The sequence below is a fragment of the Stegodyphus dumicola genome, chromosome 8, assembly GCF_044657685.1.
Source record: "Stegodyphus dumicola isolate Sdum_Otavi_A_Nest chromosome 8, ASM4465768v1".
Taxonomy (NCBI): domain Eukaryota; kingdom Metazoa; phylum Arthropoda; class Arachnida; order Araneae; family Eresidae; genus Stegodyphus; species Stegodyphus dumicola.
Window position 1 is genome coordinate 192,694,606 of NC_140775.1, and position 21,807 is coordinate 192,716,412.

Here is a 21,807-nt window from a genome sequence, read left to right on the forward strand (position 1 = left end):
TCCAAAAAATGGATAAAGGCATATCCTTTGTTTATCTAACCGTTCTGAAATCTCTTTATCAATTTCACGCTGCTCTGCATGGGGGGGGAGGTGGTGGGAACGTGGCGGTGCGCAATGAACTGGACATTGATCTGTCAACACTATCATTATCTTCAGGGCAGATGTTTTTATTTTATTCGGCTTATAATTCCTTATTAAATGTAGTATTTCATCTCGATGTACTTCGTCTTTGATATGATTTAAATCAAATTCCTCGTCATTATAAATATCACGAATACAAATCAAATAGTTTTCTGGTTGCAATTTTCTAATTTCGGCTATGCATATTGTATGCTTTACGCATGCGCGCGTTGAAAGAAATGTTTAATAAAGTAAACAAATAAATATTAAGCTTTTTTTTTTTTTTTTTTTTTTTTTTTTTGTAAATTTTGATACCCTTTAGATCATAATTGCTCTTACATAAATTACGGTTTCATATTTTTAATTTTATAATTTCTGCATGCCATCTTACCAGATTTAAACTGATGATCTATAATCCGGAAAAATCGATAATCTGGAATCGCCGAAGTCCCGACGAGTCCGGATTAAAGACTTTTGACTGTAACATACATATTTCGAAAGGATCATTAGTAAAGGATGAGTTCATAGATGTTGTCTTAAATGCCAGCAGGAGCATATGCAGATGTTAAGCAGGATGATTCCAGATGGAAAAACAGTGCTAACATCTTTATACATGACCATCTGTACCTATTATTTAACAATTTGGTAATCAAAATGGCTATCCAGTTTGGATATGTTGGGTTTTATTATGATTCTGTATTATGAGCGTAATTATAGGTATGTAATTTTAATTGTCAAGAGAAATACTTTCTCCATTATGTAATTACAATTATAAAAACAGATTTTATATTGCAAAAATAGTTTTTTTACATGTTAAAAAATTTCAAACTTTGTGAATAAAAAAGAATTAGCTTTTGAGTTGAGCTTTAGATTTTCTTTTAAAAAAGGGAGGAGGTCAAAGTGGGCCTTGGTAATTTATACCAGATCTTCACATGTTCCCACAGCATTAGTTATATTCGCAACACACCTTACAAATACTATAGAAGAACTGCAAGTGATTGAGCCATTTTAGTCATCAGAAATAAAATCTACTGGTGGCAGCACTATTAAACATTTAGTCACAGCAAAACATTAGTAATGCAGTACAGTCAAAAGTCTTTAATCCGGACTCGTCGGGACTTCGGCAATTCCGGATTATAGATCATCAGTTTAAATCTGGTAAGATGGCATGCAGAAATTATAAAATTAAAAATATGAAACCGTAATTTATAAAATAATGAGCAATTATGATCTGAAGGGTATCAAAATTTACAAAAAAAAAAAAAAAAAAAAAAAAAAAGCTTAATATTTATTTGTTTACTTTATTAAACATTTCTTTCAATGCGCGCATGCGTAAAGCATACATTATGCATAGCCGAAATTAGAAAATTGCAACCAGAAAACTATTTGATTTGTATTCGTGATATTTATAATGACGAGGAATTTGATTTAAATCATATCAAAGACGAAGTACATCGAGATGAAATACTACATTTAATAAGGAATTATAAGCCGAATAAAATAAAATCATCTGCCCTGAAGATAACAATAGTGTTGACAGATCAACTTCCAGTTCATTGTGCACCGCCACGTTCCCTCTCCCCCTCCCCGCGCAGAGCAGCGTGAAATTGATAAACAGATTTCGGAACGGTTAGATAAACAAAGGATATGCCTTTATCCATTTTTTGTTCGATGGACATCGAAACATACTTTCGTTTTCGTAGATCCTTTGGGAGCTCCAACATCGGAAATTCTATTTGACATAATCGAAAGTTCAAGCTTACTTTTATAAAATTGCTCTTACAGTCTGCAAAAAATAATAAGCCGGATCCAATTTGAAAATTAAGGAACAACGCAATCATCAACATTAACTGAAATAGACAATTAAATAATTTTAGCTTATACCGTCCGTTATACATTAAACGCGCAGCGAAAGCGTATTCTGCGCTTGTGCACACGCAAATGCGCAGTTGCAAAGGTCTTACGCGCACGCTTAAACGCCTATGCGCATGCGTCAAAGTGGCGCATGCGCAGAAAGTTTTTAGCTTTGAGGTCCGAATTATAGATCATTCCGGATTATGGGTGTCCGAATTAACGACTTTTGACTGTATTGTATGTTATCACGTTTCCATTGGCCTGCCCACAGCCTTGTCCCCAAAAATACAGGACATGTTTTTGAACTCATTTTTTTTTTTTATTTTCAAGTTTAATATGCTTCCAAAAAACATGTTTTACTCACAACATATACTTTTGGTAAAACACAAATTACAAATTCCTATACATATTTAATTTTACAAAAATTAAATTATATTGATATTAAAATACTCAAACTTTCAATCATTTTATGCAAAAATAGGTAGTTTATTACTATGATTATCAATTTGCTTAGGAAAAATCCTTTCTTGAAGTCAATTTTTTAACACATACATTTTCATGGAATTAAAATCCTAAAATGTTTAAGAGAGAATTTCACTTTATTAGGTACCACATTTCAAATTAAAGTTTCTAGGAAAAGACTAATTTATGCAGTTAAGCACATGTTCGTTCCTTTTTAAACTTTTCTTAAAAATAAGATGTGTTACAATGCATAGCTTAGTTTTCATTGTTGTTTCAAAATATAACACATAGCATCTTCACACGAAAAGAATTTGGCAGATTTTTTTCCGATTTTGAACGTTATGGTCAGCTGCAAAGCCAACATTTATGGAAAATCTTAAAATACTGAGTCCTAAATATTTTATTCTTTTACATTAATATTTAACTTCATTATAATCTTACACTCTCTCTCATTTTTTTTTTACCTCCAGGGAAGTACTCCTGTTGCATCCTCAGCTACTGCAGCTGTCACTATAAAGCAGAGCCTTGCCAACAGATTTTGTTACCTGATACAAATCTCAAAATTGTATCATCTACCGTAATTTCCAAAAGAAATGCCGCGGCATTTACGTGTTTAAAACTTAAATTTTCAGCGGGTGCGGCATTTCTACCCATGCGGCGTTTAGGTGCACTAAAAATAAAATGAGTCATTGTACATAGTTTGGATGGCCTTGTCATTGTGCATAGACTGGTGCTGTTCCCACACAAAAGACCACTCAGTTGCTTTTTGCGAACGTTATTTCGTTTACATTCTTTCCCTTGAACGGACCTACGTGCCTTATTCACCCTAAACGAGATCTCAGAACAATAACATTCTTCCCCCTTTCAAATCAACATTCTCATCAACTTGAATAGGCTCTCTGCTCTGTCATTCGATGAATCTTCCAGGACCCATCCTCTTTCCACCCCTAACTTTTCTGCAATTTTTTTCAAAGGCGGACACGACTCCACTTGCCTCGCAATAACGAACTCTGACGTATTTCCCCTTCAGCGTGAATGGATTTTTCTTGGCATTCTGCCAAATACAAATCCCATCAGTTTGAGTACAAGTACTTGTTGAATAGTTTTTAAGTAAGAAGGGAGCGGAAAATTTTTGAAAATGTCTCTAAACGGCATAGAAGCTATACATTTCTTACCTTTAATTTATTTTTGAGTTATGGTTTCATTTCATGCATTTTTCTTAACTGGTATGCCATATATCAGGACTTAGGTTGAGTTTTTGCATCTATACGGCCCACGACGATGTCATGCACAATTTGATCTATTGCGGCGTTTCTGTGTAATTTTAATTTTTTTCCCACCATTTTTCTCGAGTGCGGCGTTTACGCTGATGCGGCCTTTCTTCCGGAAATTACGGTAAATATTTTTCTATCACTTCAATATTTAATGTATTATATTTTCATTTTGTATCCTACTTGTTGCTCATTTTAAGCAAGAACCGTCAAAGCTGCGTTATTAAGGGGCAAAAAGCTCAAACATTAATGGACATTAATGGAAATGGAACTACAGTTCTCTCAATATGAATTATTCTTCTTTATTTCTTCTGGTTCAAAGTTTCTCTGAAAGCCAAGCCAATAACAGATATGTTCATCGAAAGGTAAAAGAAAAATCAATGCTGTCACATTCAAACACATATTCAACCAAAGAAATGAAGAATCATCACTCAATGGTATGCTCTCTGTCACCGCTTATGCTGGAAGAGTGGACACATGCTCTTTAGAGAAATATACCTATCCCTCGATTTACACAGTACTTGTTTTACATGATTTTGGTTTTGCACATTTTAAAATTAACCGATTTTTAAAACTTGGTAAAAATGTAAATTCGGCTGCATATACGCAAATACTTAGGTCAGTCAGAAAGTTTGTTGCACTACTGTGTAAATATGTTCCGTCTAAAACTATTTGGATGACACTGTGTGTCAACACTTCAGACATGTACTTTTATCGCGTGATGTAGCGGCTTCCCCGAGGCAAGCTTAGTTTTTCTGATAATCAGTCGCAAACATGTCTCAACAATAGCAAATAGCATCCAAACTGGAAATGTGTGCAGTGATTCTTTTTTTTTTTTTTTTTTTTTTTTTTTTGTAGGCAAAAAGGTGCAACTGCACTGAAATTTATGGGCAGTTGCATGAAATGTATGGTGAAAATGCAATGTCACGTCAAGCTATCGCGAAATGGTGCAACATGTTTGAGAATGGACGTACAGATATTGACGACGCTGAGCATGAGGGAAGACCATCAACTTCAGAAATCAAGAAAAATGCAACAAATTCAGAAATCACTACTTGCGTGAATGAATACTTTCTTGCAAACAGACGCATAATGATAGACGAAATCTCAAATGAACTGGATATTTCTCATGGAAGTGTGCATAAAATTATTGCCAATCACCTTAAATTTCATAAAGTTTGTGCTTGATGGGTGCCATGTCTACTGACGGAGGAACATAAAGCAAAGCGTTTTGAAAGTGCATTTGCATTTCTGCAATGTTACCAAATGGAAGGAAATGAGTTTTTGGACAAAATTGTGACTGGAGATGAAACTTTGATTCACCACTTCTCATCTGAAACGAAACGTAGCTTGTTCGAGTGGAAACATTGCAGTTCCCTGACACGAACAAAGTGTCCAACTGTTCTATCTGCAGAAAAGGTGATGATGACGCTGTTTTTCGACAGAGAACGGCATGGTGCATACTGAGTTCATGCCGAAGGGTGCCGCAATTAATGAAATTTTTTATTGTGAAACACTAAAACGATTGCAACAATCGCTTAAAAATCGAAGGCCAGGTAAACTGTCGAAAGGCATTGTGCTTCTGCATGACAGAGCAAGACCGCATGCAGCAAAACAAACGTGTGACCTTCTGAAAAAGTTTAGGTGGGAAGTGTGGAATCACCTTCCTTATAGCCCAGACCTTTCACCTCCTGACTTCCATGTGTTTGGTCCCATGAAACAAGAACTTTCAAAGCGACGGTACCATTCGGATGCCGAAGTGCAAGCTGCAGCCCAAGAATGGTTATCAGACATTGGACAGTATTTCTTTGTAGAAGGCATCGAAAAACTTGTACCACACCTTGACAAATGCTTAAATAATGGAGGTAATTATGTTGAAAAGTAGATTTTGAATGGAAATTTAAGATATAAATAAAGTTATTGTAAAATTTTCCTCCTGTTTTGTTTTCATAGACAGTGCAACTAACTTTTTGAGTGACCCTCGTACATATTTTGGTTCATGTGAACTACTGCAGCATCAGTATTTTAGCAGCAAAGCTTACATCATTTTTGTCTAAATATTTGAATGTTTACTGGTAAGGTTTCAACATTTATATTTTTTGCGGAATTCCAGAGAAAATATTATTTTACATGTAGTAAAAAGCAATTGTCCTAAATGCTTAAAAATATTACATTTTAATAACATTCTCCTACTTATAGATGTAAAATGAACAAAAAAATACAATAAAAATGTGACTTTTTTTAATCAAACTTGGGGGAAAATATGAAATTGTTAAGTGGTTAAAAAGCATTTCTTGGTGCAAGGTGAATATGGATTTTTCACAGGTAGAAAGAATTTTTATAACTGAATAGTACTTCGCAATGCATAAATGTGATAGTGATGCCATCTTTCTCCCACTCTTTGTTAGTGATTGTAATATATCATTCCCAATTGTTTTCATTTTATCTAAACTCAGAAGACATGTCTAATCACTTTCTTTCTTATGGATAATGCTTCCAATTTCTCAAAATCATGGTGCTGTTAGGCTGACAAATATTATGAAAGAGTCTTTTTAAATGTTTCAACAACTTCCATACAATGCCCTGGAAAGTAATGCTCAATCATAAAAATTCCTTCAACTTGGGGGAAACTCATCTCCATCTTCTATCAAACAAACATTTTATAAAGCTAACAGGATAAATTGCAACTGTTTCAAGGGATACATTGCTTGTAACAATAAGGATGTTATCCAATGAAACAAATTTCAGTTGAAAGTTAGGCAAAACAACAATCTTACGTTTGGTGTAGATTTTAATCAAAACTCTATGAATTTTGAGGGGTTATCAAACACAAGTCTCCCTTTGGCCATAATTCTGCAGAATGTTTTTGACAAAGAGGTACCTAAGCCTGGTTACCATCATAATAAACAGTTTCAACTGAAATTATTAGAAACATGAAGTCCATATTTCTCTTCTGTCTAAAAACTGCTATTAATATCTGCTTTGGAATTTTGACAATTTTTGAAAGTGGACTTAACGGTATTACATGCATAATGTATAATATAAAGGGGGGAAAATACAAATAATGGCAAAAAATAATAAAAATTCACAATTACCGTTTTGATTGGTATGACTACATCAGGATTTGAACTATGGACATCTGCAAAATTGGACCACATAGAGAGTGAAAAGTTCTTCAAAGAACAAAGCATTCTTCTGGAACCCGTTATATTTCCAATTTGCTTTAAAAATAAAGCAAGAAAGAATATTATACATAATTTTTATCAAATAAAATGTGTAATAAACTTCTATTTGTTTATTAAATAGACTGAAAATAATTGTACCAGCAAAAGAAAGAGTACAAAAAATTGTTCCAAGTTATTATGCAAAGGAAAAAGGAAAATACGAAATATTATTCAGCTTGAATACATTATTCAAAATATAAGAGAAAATAAAAATAATAAGTATTTTTTAATTTGAATAATGTAATATACACAAAGATTTTGTGTTGCAAAATGAAAGGATGAAATACAATAATCATAAAAACATTACACTTACATTTAAAAAAGTACATAGTAGCTGCTAACCTAGGACTTGCACACATGGTGTTATACAGCCACATAATTATTTTATTAAATAAAAATTTTAGTATTAAAGGATAAAAAAAAACATTGTCATTCCTTTTTGTACCTCAAAAATAAAAACACTATCAACACTTAATTTATTTTAATAGAATATAACTCCTAAATAGCTGTAAGAAATATTCTGCTTTTCCAATCAGCATTTTATAATCTATCTATTAAAGAAGATTATAAATAGCTGGAAGAACCAGTTAAAAAAAAAATTTTTGCTTCTAAAAAGAGATGTATTTGCTTATGAGTCATAGTAACCTTCTAAAAATATGAAACCATACATAGTCGACCCTAGAGCTGGTTCAATCACATCGGGCAGCTGAATTTACTGACAGCAAAAGTTTTAGATTTCAGGAGGCACTGGAGGAGATTTAAACAAAGACTGCCTTCACCTGGACTGCAGTGGCAAAAGACTGCCTTCACCAGACTGCAAAAGAGTTTCCTCTAATTTAACTATGCTGGAAGCCTTTATTACAAAAAATGCCAATGCATTTATCTGCTAATGATTCATCGTTAATTATCTGTTAATAAACCAACCCTTCCCATTTACAAGAACATAGAATAGAGTCGAAGTTTAATTTCATCTTAACCATCAGCAGCAGCAATTGAAAAATGGGCATTTGCAAATTGAATTCATGTTCTTAATAAGTGCAATCACTGATGATTAAAACTGAATACTTTATAGATGTAAGTGTCATAAATGGTTGATTCTTTCAGCAGAAAAAGATGAATCTCATCAAAATAAGAAATCATCCCTTAAGAGATTTTTTTTAGATATTAGAGGCATACATATGGTAATATATATCTTGAATTCTTGGCATGACTGTGCAAACATTGGAAAAAAAAAAGAGGCATTCTCTTGTTAATCAAAAGGATGTTGTTTCTCATGATGATAATAGACACCCATAGTCAGGCCTTATATTAAAACTGAGGATTAATATTGAAAATAAGCTTTCCAGTGTACATAGTTCCTTGCTCTTGCACCTTCATATCATTATTTGAAATTTTTAATATTTAAGCAATAAAAACTATAGCCTATTGACATGAGAATAATTATTTAACATAGGGTAACAAAATTGAAGTATGATAAGTATAATACATATAATACTGAATAAAAAATGATTATACAGTCAAAAGTCTTTAATCCGGACTCGTCGGGACTTCGGCTATTCCGGATTATCGATTTTTCCGGATTATAGATCATCAGTTTAAATCTGGTAAGATGGCATGCAGAAATTATAAAATTAAAAATATGAAATCGTAATTTATAAAATAATGAGCAATTATGATCTAAAGGGTATCAAAATTTACAAAAAAAGAAGCTTAATATTTATTTGTTTACTTTATTAAACATTTCTTTCAACGCGCGCATGCGTACCTTACGCATAGCCGAAATTAGAAAATTGCAACCAGAATACTATTTGATTTGTATTCGTGATATTTATAATGACGAGCAATTTGATTTAAATCATATCAAAGACGGAGTACATCGAGATTAAATACTTACTACATTTAGTAAGGAATTATAAGCCGAATAAAATAAAAACACCTGCCCTGAAGATAACGATAGTGGTGACAGATCAACTTCCAGTTCATTGCGCGCCGCGACGTCCCCCCCCCCCGCGCAGAGCAGCGTGAAATTGATAAACAGATTTCGGAACGGTTAGATAAACAAAGGATATACCTTTATCCATTTTTTTTTGCAATTCGTTTTTTGTTTGATGGACATCGAATCATACTTTCGTTTTCTAGATCCTTTGGGAACTCCAGCATCGGAAATTCTATTTGACATAATCGAAAGTTCAAGCTTACTTTTATAAAATTGCTCTTACACTCTGCAAAAAATAATAAGCCGGATCCAATTCGAAGATTAAGGAACAACGCAACCATCAACATTAACCGAAATAGATAATTAGATAAATTTAGCTTATACCGTCCGTTATACATTAAACGCGCACGCGAAAACGTATTCTGCGCTTGCGCAGACGCATATGCACCGACGTAACTGTCTTGCGCGCACGCGTAAAACGCCTATGAGCATGCGTCAACGCGGCGCATGCGCAGAAAGATTTTAGCTTTGAGTTCCGGATTATAGATCATTCCGGATTATGGGTGTCCGAATTAACGACTTTTGACTCCGAATTAACGACACATTCAGCATTATATATATATATATATATATATATATATATATATATAATGCTGAATGTGAGGAACTGAAATCTCAGATAATAATATTAAATGTCCAAAATGCATGATGTAATTGATTCTGAACTAGATTCATCATAAACTAAGGTGACACACACACACATATAATGAGTAACTGCTCTAAAAAGCAAAAATTTTACTATAAGGTGAAAATGAAATTTTTCTACTCTGCCCTCTCTTTACCTTACAAAACTGTAAAACAGAGAGCAATGAAATGATATTTCAGAGAACTTATGCATTTTCATATTATTCTTTTGAAATGGCAGAATGTTTAAACCACTTTAAGATTTAATAACCATGAAGTTTTGTTTTTGATGGTGTAAGGATAAAGAATTGAAGAAAATTATTGAAACAGTAATACATAATGCATGATTAAGACACAATAACACGCCGAACAAATAATTAAAATAATGCATGGTTTCGAATTTAGAAATAAGATAGAAAGAAAAAAGTAAAAACAATTACAATGCACAGAACTGACACCAATGCAAAATAAAAGCACATAGTCTCCTGCATGTGCACCATACTGAGTGAAAATTATACATATTTTGTAAATTTTATGTTAAAAATAGGATTTTTTTAGCAGAAATACTATTTGTGTATTAGAAATTTATTTAAACAAAAATTATCAGCAACTAAAAAAAAATGCCATTATGTTTTCAATATACTATTTAAAGATTTAATAATTAAAAAATAAGAAAAGAGAACTTCTGCATTCATTTTGCAAGATTTTTTTCTATCTTACTTGGTTTTCCTATATTACAACAGAAATAGTTTTAACTAAACAAATTTTTTGATATTGTTCGATTCTAGAGAACATGAATCACACAAAATACATTTAATTTGTTTTAAATTATAAATTTAAAAATCGATTAAAAATTCAGAAATTTCGATTAAAAATTCAGAAGAGAAAAGAAAAATAATTGAGAAAACATAATCACTAACTGGAATAGCATTACTGATTCAAACAATGAACAGATGACTATGTTAACAAAACAGAATTTTTATATCTCTTCAAAACTAAATGCTAAATATACTATTTTTGAGATGACCTGATATAAAAGTATTTCTTTAAAATTTTTAAAACTTTTTTTTCATATGCCAAGACTTTTTTTCATATGCAAATGCCCATTTTTCAATTGTTGCTGCTGATGGTTAAGATGAAATTAAACTTCGACTCTATTCTATGTTCTTATAAATGGGAAGGGCTGGTTTATTAACAGATAATTAATGATGAATCATTAGCAGATAAATGCATTGGCATTTTTTGTAATAAAGGCTTCCAGCATAGTTAAATTAGAGGAAACTCTTTTGCAGTCTGGTGAAGGCAGTCTTTTGCCACTGCAGTCCAGGTGAAGGCAGTCTTTGTTTAAATCTCCTCCAGTGCCTCCTGAAATCTAAAACTTTTGCTGTCAGTAAATTCAGCTGCCCAATGTGATTGAACCAGCTCTAGGGTCGACTATGTATGGTTTCATATTTTTAGAAGGTTACTATGAATCATAAGCAAATACATCTCTTTTTAGAAGCAAAAATTTTTTTTTAACTGGTTCTTCCAGCTATTTATAATCTTCTTTAATAGATAGATTATAAAATGCTGATTGGAAAAGCAGAATATTTCTTACAGCTATTTAGGAGTTATATTCTATTAAAATAAATTAAGTGTTGATAGTATTTTTATTTTTGAGGTACAGAAAGGAATGACAATGGTTTTTTTATCCTTTAATACTAAAATTTTTATTTAATAAAGTAATTATGTGGATCTATAACACCATGTGTGCAAGTCCTACGTTAGCAGCTACTATGTATATTTTAGGAATCATATATTTTAGGAATATTCCAAATTAAAATAATTAGTCTAACTATAAAAAACTCTTATTACAGATATCAGCAATAGAAGATTAGTTAATTTTCAACGTTTGGCAACTGCTGACCAAAAATTATTAAATAACTTACCTGGACTGATTCTAATGTTTTATATTTCACATAAAACATCAGAATTTTATATTTATAATATAGTTAAAAAGGGCTACCACTACATTTATTTAAAATCAAATGAAAATTCCTAATTATTTCTAAGCAACAGTGTTATACAGGTATGTCATTAATACATTTCAGTTGCTCGGTCTTTACAAAACTGGGCATATATCAAATGAACTTTTCCAATAAATAAGTAATATATAAAAAAAATTAAATTCCTACTTAGGTCAACAAAGAAAAACTTTAAAAATAAAAATAAAAAAAAATATATTAATGTTTGAAAAAACTGTATTAACATCAAGTGTCATCCACTACAAGTTTAAAAAAGGTATTTGAACTTGAGTGGATGAATAAAAAGTATTTTATGAACGATTGAAAATTAATTAATAATTAAATAAATTAAAAAATTTAAAGTCAATTCGTACTTAGGTCAACAAAGAAAAGTTTTTAAAATAAATTAAAAAAAAAAAAAAAACTGCATTAACATCAAGTGTTATCCACTCCAAATTTTAAAAAACGTATTTCAACTTTGGTGGATGAAAGTATTTTATTAGAATATAATCCATTCTAATAAAAAATCTTATTGTTATTATCATAACACTTTAATATTAAAATAATTAAATAAATAACTTTTAATATAATTAGTTTGAGACCTCTGATATAAGTAATGGCTCTGTTTTATGAACTTATCCACTGCCATGTAACTTCCATTCTGATGTACACTGCTTCAAATTAAGCATTGCTTAGAAGTGTTCTTTTAATGCATACGTCAACATTTGTAATCAGAATGAACTGTGAGAATGATTAATGTAAATCTGTCTTCTACAACATTTGATTTCAACCATCTCTTAAACTGATAAAATACTGACATTTTTATAAAATAAAAGATCTTGAGAAAAGATAACATATTCTTAGATTATACCGATAAAAATACCTCATTTCTAAAAATTAGGTTTTACAAACTATATTCACCTGGACTAGACTTAAATAACCTGAGTGCATTTCATCTGTCATACAAGCTGGCTGCACAGCTAATCGACAGCAAAAATGACCAAAGAGAGGTAGCTGATGGCTACTTTTCTCTGACGTCTCCATGATTAAATCGTATGTTTTAATACGAGAATTAGCATCAGCTAAATTCAATTTGGCATGAGCAACTACATCAAACTCAGAATACCTAAAAAAGAGAAATTGATATTAATATCATACAATTTACTGTATCAGCTAATTAAAATTATAAAAATAACTAAATCTTTTATGTCCTTTTTCATACATAATTTTCAAGGAAATTGCCCCAGAATATTTTGAGAGTTAAAGAATTATGTGATAAATCACAGTATATTTGACACAACATACAAATGGTATACAGAAATCTATGAATGGTGTACAGAAGTTCATATATAGTTAACTATCTTTACAGATTCTAAGCAAGTTAATAAAAGTCTTAAGTTTTGATAAAAAGTTACTCATTCATTAACTTTTGACTCCTTAATTTGAATATAATATTGCATATTATATTCAACACTGGAGAATGTGCAAATAATATGCATTTGAAAACACTGATTCAAACCTTCCTCTTCAACAAATGAGTACAAGAAATTCATCAAAAATTGAAAAACTGAGAATATTCTAAATGGACTTTAAAAAAATCTGTAAAATAAGGAAAGAAATTCTTTAATAATTTTCATAAAATGACCTATATAAAAATTATTAAAGAATTTCTTTCCTTATTCCTTGTATGCAGAGCTGTACCTGAGCATTTTTTACCAGAGGCAAGAGAGTAAATTCATGGTTCTTTACAAAGAGCAAATCAACGATACTTGAACATTTTGCATTCAATAAATATTTTGACTCAAAGCACCTTAACTTCTGTAGAATTTGGAATTTTACTGAAGAATTTCTGTAGAATTCTTCAGTAGAATTTAGACTCTTCAAATTTTGATAATTTGAATATTATCAAAATTTGAATGGTTCAAATTCTACTGAATATATTAAACTGAATACAAAATTCAAAATCAGTTAACTTCTCTTGCTAAATAAAATTTTGATTACTTAGTCCCCCCCCCCAAGATTCAGCTCACTGATTATTCAGTTGTATAACTCATTTTAGATTACAATAGCAATAATGCTATGAATGGAAAAGACCGAAAATGATTCATTTAAAATGCTCTTTTATCTCTTCATTAAATATAGTGAAAACTCAGTTCATGAATATAATTAATTCCAGAAGGCTATTTATTAACTGAAATGTTTAATAACCAGAACTATTCTCCCCCCCACACACAGGAGATTAATATAAAATGGACAAATCCATTCCTGGATCACAGATGAATGCCAATTTAAATTTTCACAGAACCTTGTGCACAAGATCATTATTATTACTATTAATGTGTTCTGCCCTAAGGCAATACACAGAAGAAAGGAATACCTTCGTGGACTTTTAATCACGGATTGAACTACCAGTGTTCAGAAACTTTACCACTCGGCCACTGGTGGGTCTTGTGCACAAGGTTATAACATAACAACAATGAAAATCTTTAAATCTAGGAGGGGGCAGATACATGCAATGTTAAACACATAAAACTGATAAGCAAAGATTTAGTTTAAAGCTCACCATATTTGTATGCACAGCTGTGCCTAAGTTTTTTTTTTTCCCCTCCCAGAGGCAAGAGGGTAAATTCATGCTCCCTTACAAAAAGCAAATCAACTATATCTGATCATTTTGTATTCAATAAATATTTTGACTCACACCACCTTAACTTCTGTAATTTTTAATTATAATTCCTTAAATCCAAAAATGGAGATAGTTTTAATTTGAAAAAAGCTTAGAAAGTACATTTTTGATAGTACAGCTAAAATAAATAATTTTGAAAATTATAAATTGTTATGAAATTATAATTTACAGAGTTACTGTACTAGTTTTTAAGATTTGTTTTATAGTTTAATTTTTCATTTATCAAAATAAAATCAACAAATTTTCAAAAATTACTTAATTCATTTTTTAGTGATTGAATTTCCATGCATGACAGTTTTCCTCGTCCAAGTGGTGATCTTATATAATTATATACCGTATTTATGCGAATCTAATGCGCATCCCCATTTTAAAACTTTAAATAATAAAAAAATTGTTTGTCGGCGAATGTAATGCGCATCAATGGTATGAGGAATTTATTGAATCTTATTTTATACAACAATGGATTTGTATATAAACTATCAATCAATGGTATGATAATTTTATTTAAATTTAGATACCATATTTTATACAACAATGGATTTATACATAAAGTAACAGATTATAGAATTAACCTATTAGTGGGCTATTGTTATGTGAAACAATCATTGTTAATTACCACTACCGTATATACGGTACATATCGTAAAGTATGAACATGAAATAAATGGTAACATTTCTATCTAGCTAACAGTTTCTACAATCAGTGATTAATAGTAAACGTCTTTATTCACTATTTTGATGATAACTTTTTTAGTCCCCTTCTCCGTAATGGTGTAGTTACGAGGCATATCAAACCAAATTGGCGTCTCGTCAGCGTTGCCAATTTGTCCCATTGAAAAATTCTTTTCCTTCCAAAGTGTGATGACATACCGCTAAAATGTTAGTAGTTTTCCCTCAAAATCTGCAGGAAGCTTTTGGCATATTGTTGTACAGCGTCTTAGAAATAAGCCCATTCACTTCATAAACCGATCCACCCATCGATGGCTAGCTTTAAACTCTCGTTTCGGTATTCCAAGAACTTCAGCCTCCTCTTTTGCTTTATTTCTTATAGTGTCGCTAGTCACAGGTTGTCCATTCTTCCTCCTTTCACGTACAAATTCCAAAACTTTTTCTTCAATTTTAGGGTGTCTTCCTTTGCGAGGGCCAGTGAATTTCTTTCTACTAGTTTTAGTTGCAAACAGTGCCAGTTTCTGTTGCCGCCACAAGCGAACATTGCTCTCAGCTACATTTAACTCTCTCCCAGCCTTTCTATTGCCATTTCTTTCAGGATAAAGAATTACTTTACGTTTGAAAGTAGCGTCATATGACATTCTTCTCAGCTTGTTCTCCATCTCGTGACTACATACTCTGCAGTTTGTATCCTCTATGCAATAATGTGTCAACGATAAATGTAACGGTAAATGTAGTCTAGAAATACAGTAATCCATTGTTACGATTTAATTCGGTTGACGTCATCGGCGAACTGCTGACGTCATCAGCGAACTTTGCACTCGAATCTAATGCGCCATCGAATTTAATACGCACCCCAATTTTGAGTACTACATTTGGCCAAAAACGATGCACATTAGATTCGCGTAAATATGGTATTATTTTAAATTTACTGGAGTTTCTTTCCTATCTGAAATTAATAACTGGCAACATTAAAAGCATTATTATGAATAGACACATTTTCAAGTTTGTGTGTGAGTGCACACCAGCCGGCAAGCAGTAAATTAGCTAAACATGGTATTCTGGCCCAAATTCGAATCCCAGCAAACAGACTGGCTGCATGGTTTTCGCCACATGTAACATGGATATCAGCCAGTTTCTCTTAAAGTCCTCCACAAAGGCATTCTTTTGTATAAGCAGATAGCCCTTCAGTTGTTTGCTTTAATCTTTAACTTAGCCAAATTTATGTGCGAGTGAACTAAATCGTATAGGTGAAGTATATTTAAAAAGACCTTATAACTGCTTTATTATCTAGAATTATGGTTTTTAAAATTATAAATTTCTGATGAAATTTTGGCAGCACTTAATATCATTCGAATATTTTAGCATTAATTTAAAAGCTTTTTTACTCATCCAGTATTCATAAGGAGTCAATTCCAAAGAAATTTTTTAATCAATCTAAGATGCCTGGTAACGATTTTAAACAAGGTTTTATTATTAATATGATTTAATTTTGTCTCGTATTTCATTTCTCACTTATAAATGCAGTATCAGTCTCCCCATGTTGCTTAAATATATTAAATTTTGTGAATTTGATTTGTAGCTCGTGATAACTTTTTTAAGGAAAAAAGTCTGTTGCAATAGTACACAAATATATCAGTCTTATTTCTGTTTCTACAAGTAACTATCTTCCTGATTTCGTAATTTTTTTAATTTCTTGAGCAAAATCAATCAGATTTCTTTTTAAACACTTTCTTTTATCTCAATTTACCTAATATCAATTCAATTAAATTTTTAAATATGTTTGTTCTTTTATATCTGTTACCTTAGTGAAACTGAACTGTCCATTTTAAAATAGGCTCTTTTACTGTGGCTTAGCTTTTAATTAGTGAGGACATTTATCCTAAATCTTCACGGTAAATTTCAAAATTTGTTTTCCATTTCTTTGACACTGAATATTTTATTTTATTGCTTTTCATAAACAACATAACAATACAGAAGAGGAGGAACTATGTCTTAATTTATTCCATCTTATGTATGTTAGCAGTTAATTTTTTTTTTTTTTTTTTTTTTTTCATGCTTAAACATTTTTGCCCACCATTCAAATAAAATTTCTAGTGGTTCTGCAAAAGAACTTACTATTTCTGACATTCTCTTAAAGCAGATTTATTTTAAATTTTAACAAGTACAAAAATATCATTGGTTTCATCTTAAAATTTAACTACTTAAATTCTATAAAATGTCAATGGAATATCTTCTTCTGCTGCCATTCTGGTGAAGTGTAATTTATTTTTTCTTTATTCATGAATTCAAGAGTTATCATCTGCATCTTAAAATCAATAAAGTACAGAGCTCTAGCTGGAACTTACAGCACCCGGGGATAATTTAAGATTTTGCACCCCTCTCCAATCATGAATGGAAAACATTTCATTCTAAAATTTCTGATCATCAGTTTGGCACCCCCTGGTAGCTTCACCTGGGGACAGATATTCCCCTTGCTTCTCCCTAGCTACACTCCTGATAAAGTAATGTACTCAACCGGACGAAGGGAAATGCAATCAGCCTTTTAGTTACCTGCTAGGTATTTAGTTTCAGTTTATGAATAAAAACTACTTTTACTCAAGTTTTCGTATTTATCAATATTTTCCATACTTTTACTTGTTTTGTTTCTGAAATGCATTAAAAATAATTTAAATAAATATGTATTTTATTAGGAAAAGAGGGGGATAGGGATGGTATCTAGCAACAGTGAAAGCGGTGCACTAGACAAAAAGGTTGAGAGCCATTATACTAACTTTAGAAGAAATGAAACTTGAACGCAATTTTAACCAGCAATGATTGCAAATTTCCACAATAACCATAAGTGTAACTAACTGCATAAGTCTGAAAGCAAATTAAAAACGTATATACAGCAAAAACAGGACAAAGAGTTGAATTATTAAAAGTAAATAGTCCAACTGAAAACTTTCTTTGAAAAAGGTGAGCAAGAAACTGATGCACGATAAATCAAAATTGGAATTCCCCCCCCCCCAAGAAAAGAGACCCATGTCCGATCCCCTCGAAATTAACATAGTTTTATTCAGAAATGTCATATTTTAAATGATATCCAATATCTTTCACTTCCAGACTTATGCAACCACATAAGATACTCATATGAGAAAGTAATTATGCAAATCAGTTCATACATATTTAAGCACATTCGTGTTTGTTGTTTCGACTAAATGATACTGGGATAATGGCAAATAAAATTTATACTGGGAGGCATCAGTCTGAGCAGATGATTTAGAAAAATGATCACTGGGAAACAAATAACAAGTTGTATAGCAAGAAAATAAAACAAATTGTCCAGAATATAATGTGTTTTATTACTTAACATTTTAAAACTGTGTTTTTTGATGTGTTGAAAGTTAAGTCATCATTTTTTTAAAAAGGTATTTAGGATTCTCTTTAATTAATATGGACCCTCTCCTACCTGATTGGCCCTCCAGCGGCCGAGCGGTACAGCCACTGAACACTGGTAGTTTGGTCTGAGATTTGAATCCCATGAACAGGCTGGCTGCAGGGCTGTTTTTGTGGTTTTTCCCATGTGTAATGTAGGGGAACATGTAATGTGTATACAAACCAGTTTCCCTTAGAAAGTGCTCCCTGAAGGCATGCCTCCCTTTACCCTTTAGGCAGATAGCCCTGAAGGTTTTGCCTTAATCACATAAACCAACCTTGTCATCTGAAGAAAATGCCTCACCCTTGTCTGTCTCTGCCTGTATGAGTGAAAGAATGGACAACATAAGTAGAAAATGATAAGGAACAGGAACTTGTATAAAGGACAGTGGATAACAAAAGTAGAAAGTGATAAGGAAGATAAATGGAAGAGATGTTATTGTTGGTATAACGAGCCCTTTTCCTAAAATATCATGAAACTTCATTCTGGGACATCACTTTTGTTTCTTCCTTCCCTTTAAGTGCCAATTAACCACTGCTTGAGACTCACTTTACCCCTGTTTCCTTTTAAACCTGTCAAGTGGGATTTTGGTTGCCTAACTTTAAATTTTTCAAAAAAAGACATGGTTTTATTATTGGAAATGCTTATGTTCTAGTTTGCTACTGCTTTAGAAGAGTGATAATCTTTCATGAAGCTTTATCCCACTTTGCACAAATTTTGTGTATTAGAGAAGTAAGATAATTTTCCCTTCTTTTTACTTTTTCTGGAGACATTTCCTCTACAATTGCCTTTTGTTTGCTTCTGACATTCTATTTTTTTAAGATAATTTTTATGGCATGTTCATTATTAATTTCCAAGCCCATGATCCTGTCCAGGCATATATTATAGATAATAAAAAAATTCTCAGTCTCAGAATCCCTCAATGCCTATTTACAGACCATCATTGATTAATGGAACCACATTAAAAAATTTATTAAAACCCATCAAAATCTGCCCTGCAGAGATGGGATGAAAGACTAAGAAAAATAAATATGATTACCCACTTCATTCATTTAATGAGTTTCTATTTATTTTATCCCATTTTAAATTTGTTCAATTTATGAATAAAAAAAGCAGAAGGGTATAAACAAATACAATAAATTATATTAAATACACTTAAAAATAAGTACAACATATGCAAATCCATGAATTTTTTACTTACCCATTCTTGAAAGTTTCATCTTCCTTCTGCAAAATTACAAATTTTTTTATTAAAATCCCAAATATATATATATATAAACACTGAAATTTACAGTAAAAGCTCAACTATTCAGAAAACTCAAATGCCAAATTACAGATATGCAAAAATTCCAGATAACTGAGCATTTAAAAAATTTAGTTCATGGTAAACAAGCCAAATGAATGGAAGGGGGAGAAAAGAGGGGGAAAGAAAAATTTGTCTATAATTATGAAAACAAACATTTTATTTGTTATCAACTTGAACATCAAATGCTTATATGCAAGATTCTGAAAGAAAAAATGGCATTTCAGACATACACAATAAAGTAAAAGAGTCAATCTCAAAATTCCATCGACCACAAAAACTGGGAGAGCTCTTGCCAAACTTGTGCCAGTCATTCTGGCAGAAGCTTGAAGGAACAGATCGCTCTTTATTTAGTTAGGTAATCAATATATACAACCCTCTTATATAAACCTTAAATCACTTGTCATAATGTTTCACACTGTACAGCCGGTGTTTAACCATTTTACATAAACTATATTTTTCTTGATACCACTCTACTACATGCTATTCTGTTGAAGACAAATCCCAAAATTTAATCATTTCTTCAAAAAGCGATTGAAAAGCAGATAAATAGCAGTTTAAGAGTGTTTTATAAAAATTAAGCCAACTTATCAAGAATTAATTGGGTTTAAGTAAAAACAAAGCATTACATCATGCTTATTGATTATTGCCATTAAATCACACTGTTTAGCAGCCTTTAGATTTGATTTGAACTGTTTTCTTTTCTTCTTTTTTTTTTTTTTTTAAATACCAGAGTTATAGGTTTCTTATTTGCTTAAATTTATGTAAAAAAAGTCTAAGAATAAAAAATAATTCTTTTTATGTAAGCTTTCCAGTTAATAGGGCTTTTATTGTATTTAAATTTACTACATTACACAAATAGATATTTTTTATTTATTAATATGTAATGTTTCAAATTTTAAATTACTTTATGTCTATTAGGAAGGCAGAAATATTTTTGGTATTTTTCCGTTTTGCCAGCACAGGCGATAAATTTATTTTAACAAATGTTAGTTCTAAGAATTTTTTATTTTGAAGGACAAAACATTTTAATATCATTTAAAATTTTGTAAAAAGCCAATAAATTTGTAAAAAGATATTAATTTAAGAACTTGCTATGCTTTCATGGTTCAACATCTTGATTCACCGGTTCATATCACGTGACCCCAAGTGATCTCACGTAAACTATGCTACAAAAATCTCTCAGTAATTATCTACATTTAATTTCAAGCTAAATCTTAATTTGGAATGCAAGTCGCCAATAATGGTACAACTGGTACCAAATGGAATATTCCTTGCTGGTAACCTTTTATGCCTCATTTTCTAAACCAGTAGCAGCCATTTCTTATCGGATTGATTGCTTCTTTCAATACTGGCATACAATTACATAGAATTTTTACCAGATAGTTCAATTTTGTGCCCTAAAGCCATTTGCAGTAATTAAGTCAATTAGGATGCAATCACACCATTAACCCAAAGGCAAAAATATAGAAAAGGCAAAGTCAAGGGTTAAATTCATCAATTCTAGTGAGAATGCACTAGCAAAGTAAAGCACTGCGGTTTTACATAATATCTGAGTAAGCTATTCGTATGAATTGAAATAATTCTTGCATTTAAACTTGCATTCCAAATTAAGATTTAGCTTGAAATTAAATGTAGATAATTACCGAGAGATTTTTGTAGCATAGTTTACGTGAGATCACTTGGGGTCACGTGATATGAACCGGTGAATCAAGATGTTGAACCATGAAAGCATAGCAAGTTCTTAAATTAATATCTTTTTACTAATTTATTGTCTTTATTTATTGGCTTTTTACAAAATTTTAAATGATATTAAAATGTTTTGTCCTTCAAAATAAAAAATTCTTAGAACTAACATTTGTTAAATTTTTTACGTGTATACTGTATGTGATCACCTATAAAGTCTGCTTAGCGAGATTTGTGCTGGCAAAATGGAAAAGTACCATATTTTTGGATATTAATGTAAAATATAAGTAACAACGTTGTCTTTGGGCAAACCTAGGTATCATATGCCTATTCTCTTCGAGTTTATATATTCATGAACTTCATTTCAGTGTCTTAATCAGTTGCACAAATAGGGGTATACAAGAAATGCAGCTTCATAGAGGCCCAAGGCCTTGGAGAGCCCTTAGATGTTCTGTTGAACACATTTACATTTTAAATTTAGAAAGAAAATAGAAA

General features: G+C 31.4%; 1 protein-coding gene across 2 annotated transcripts in view; it reads right to left on the minus strand.

Annotated features, from left to right (window-relative positions):
• Positions 1-21,807, minus strand: part of LOC118200353 (rhotekin-2-like) — a 219,750-nt gene that overhangs the window by 15,023 nt on the left and 182,920 nt on the right. For both annotated transcript variants that reach the window (XM_085822860.1, XM_085822859.1), the window contains exons 6-8: positions 19,525-19,550; positions 12,476-12,680; positions 6,803-6,928 (exon numbers count right to left, since the gene is read on the minus strand). In XM_085822860.1, coding sequence (XP_085678986.1) covers positions 6,803-6,928; positions 12,476-12,680; positions 19,525-19,550 — 357 coding nt within the window. The remainder of the gene's footprint in view (positions 1-6,802; positions 6,929-12,475; positions 12,681-19,524; positions 19,551-21,807) is intronic.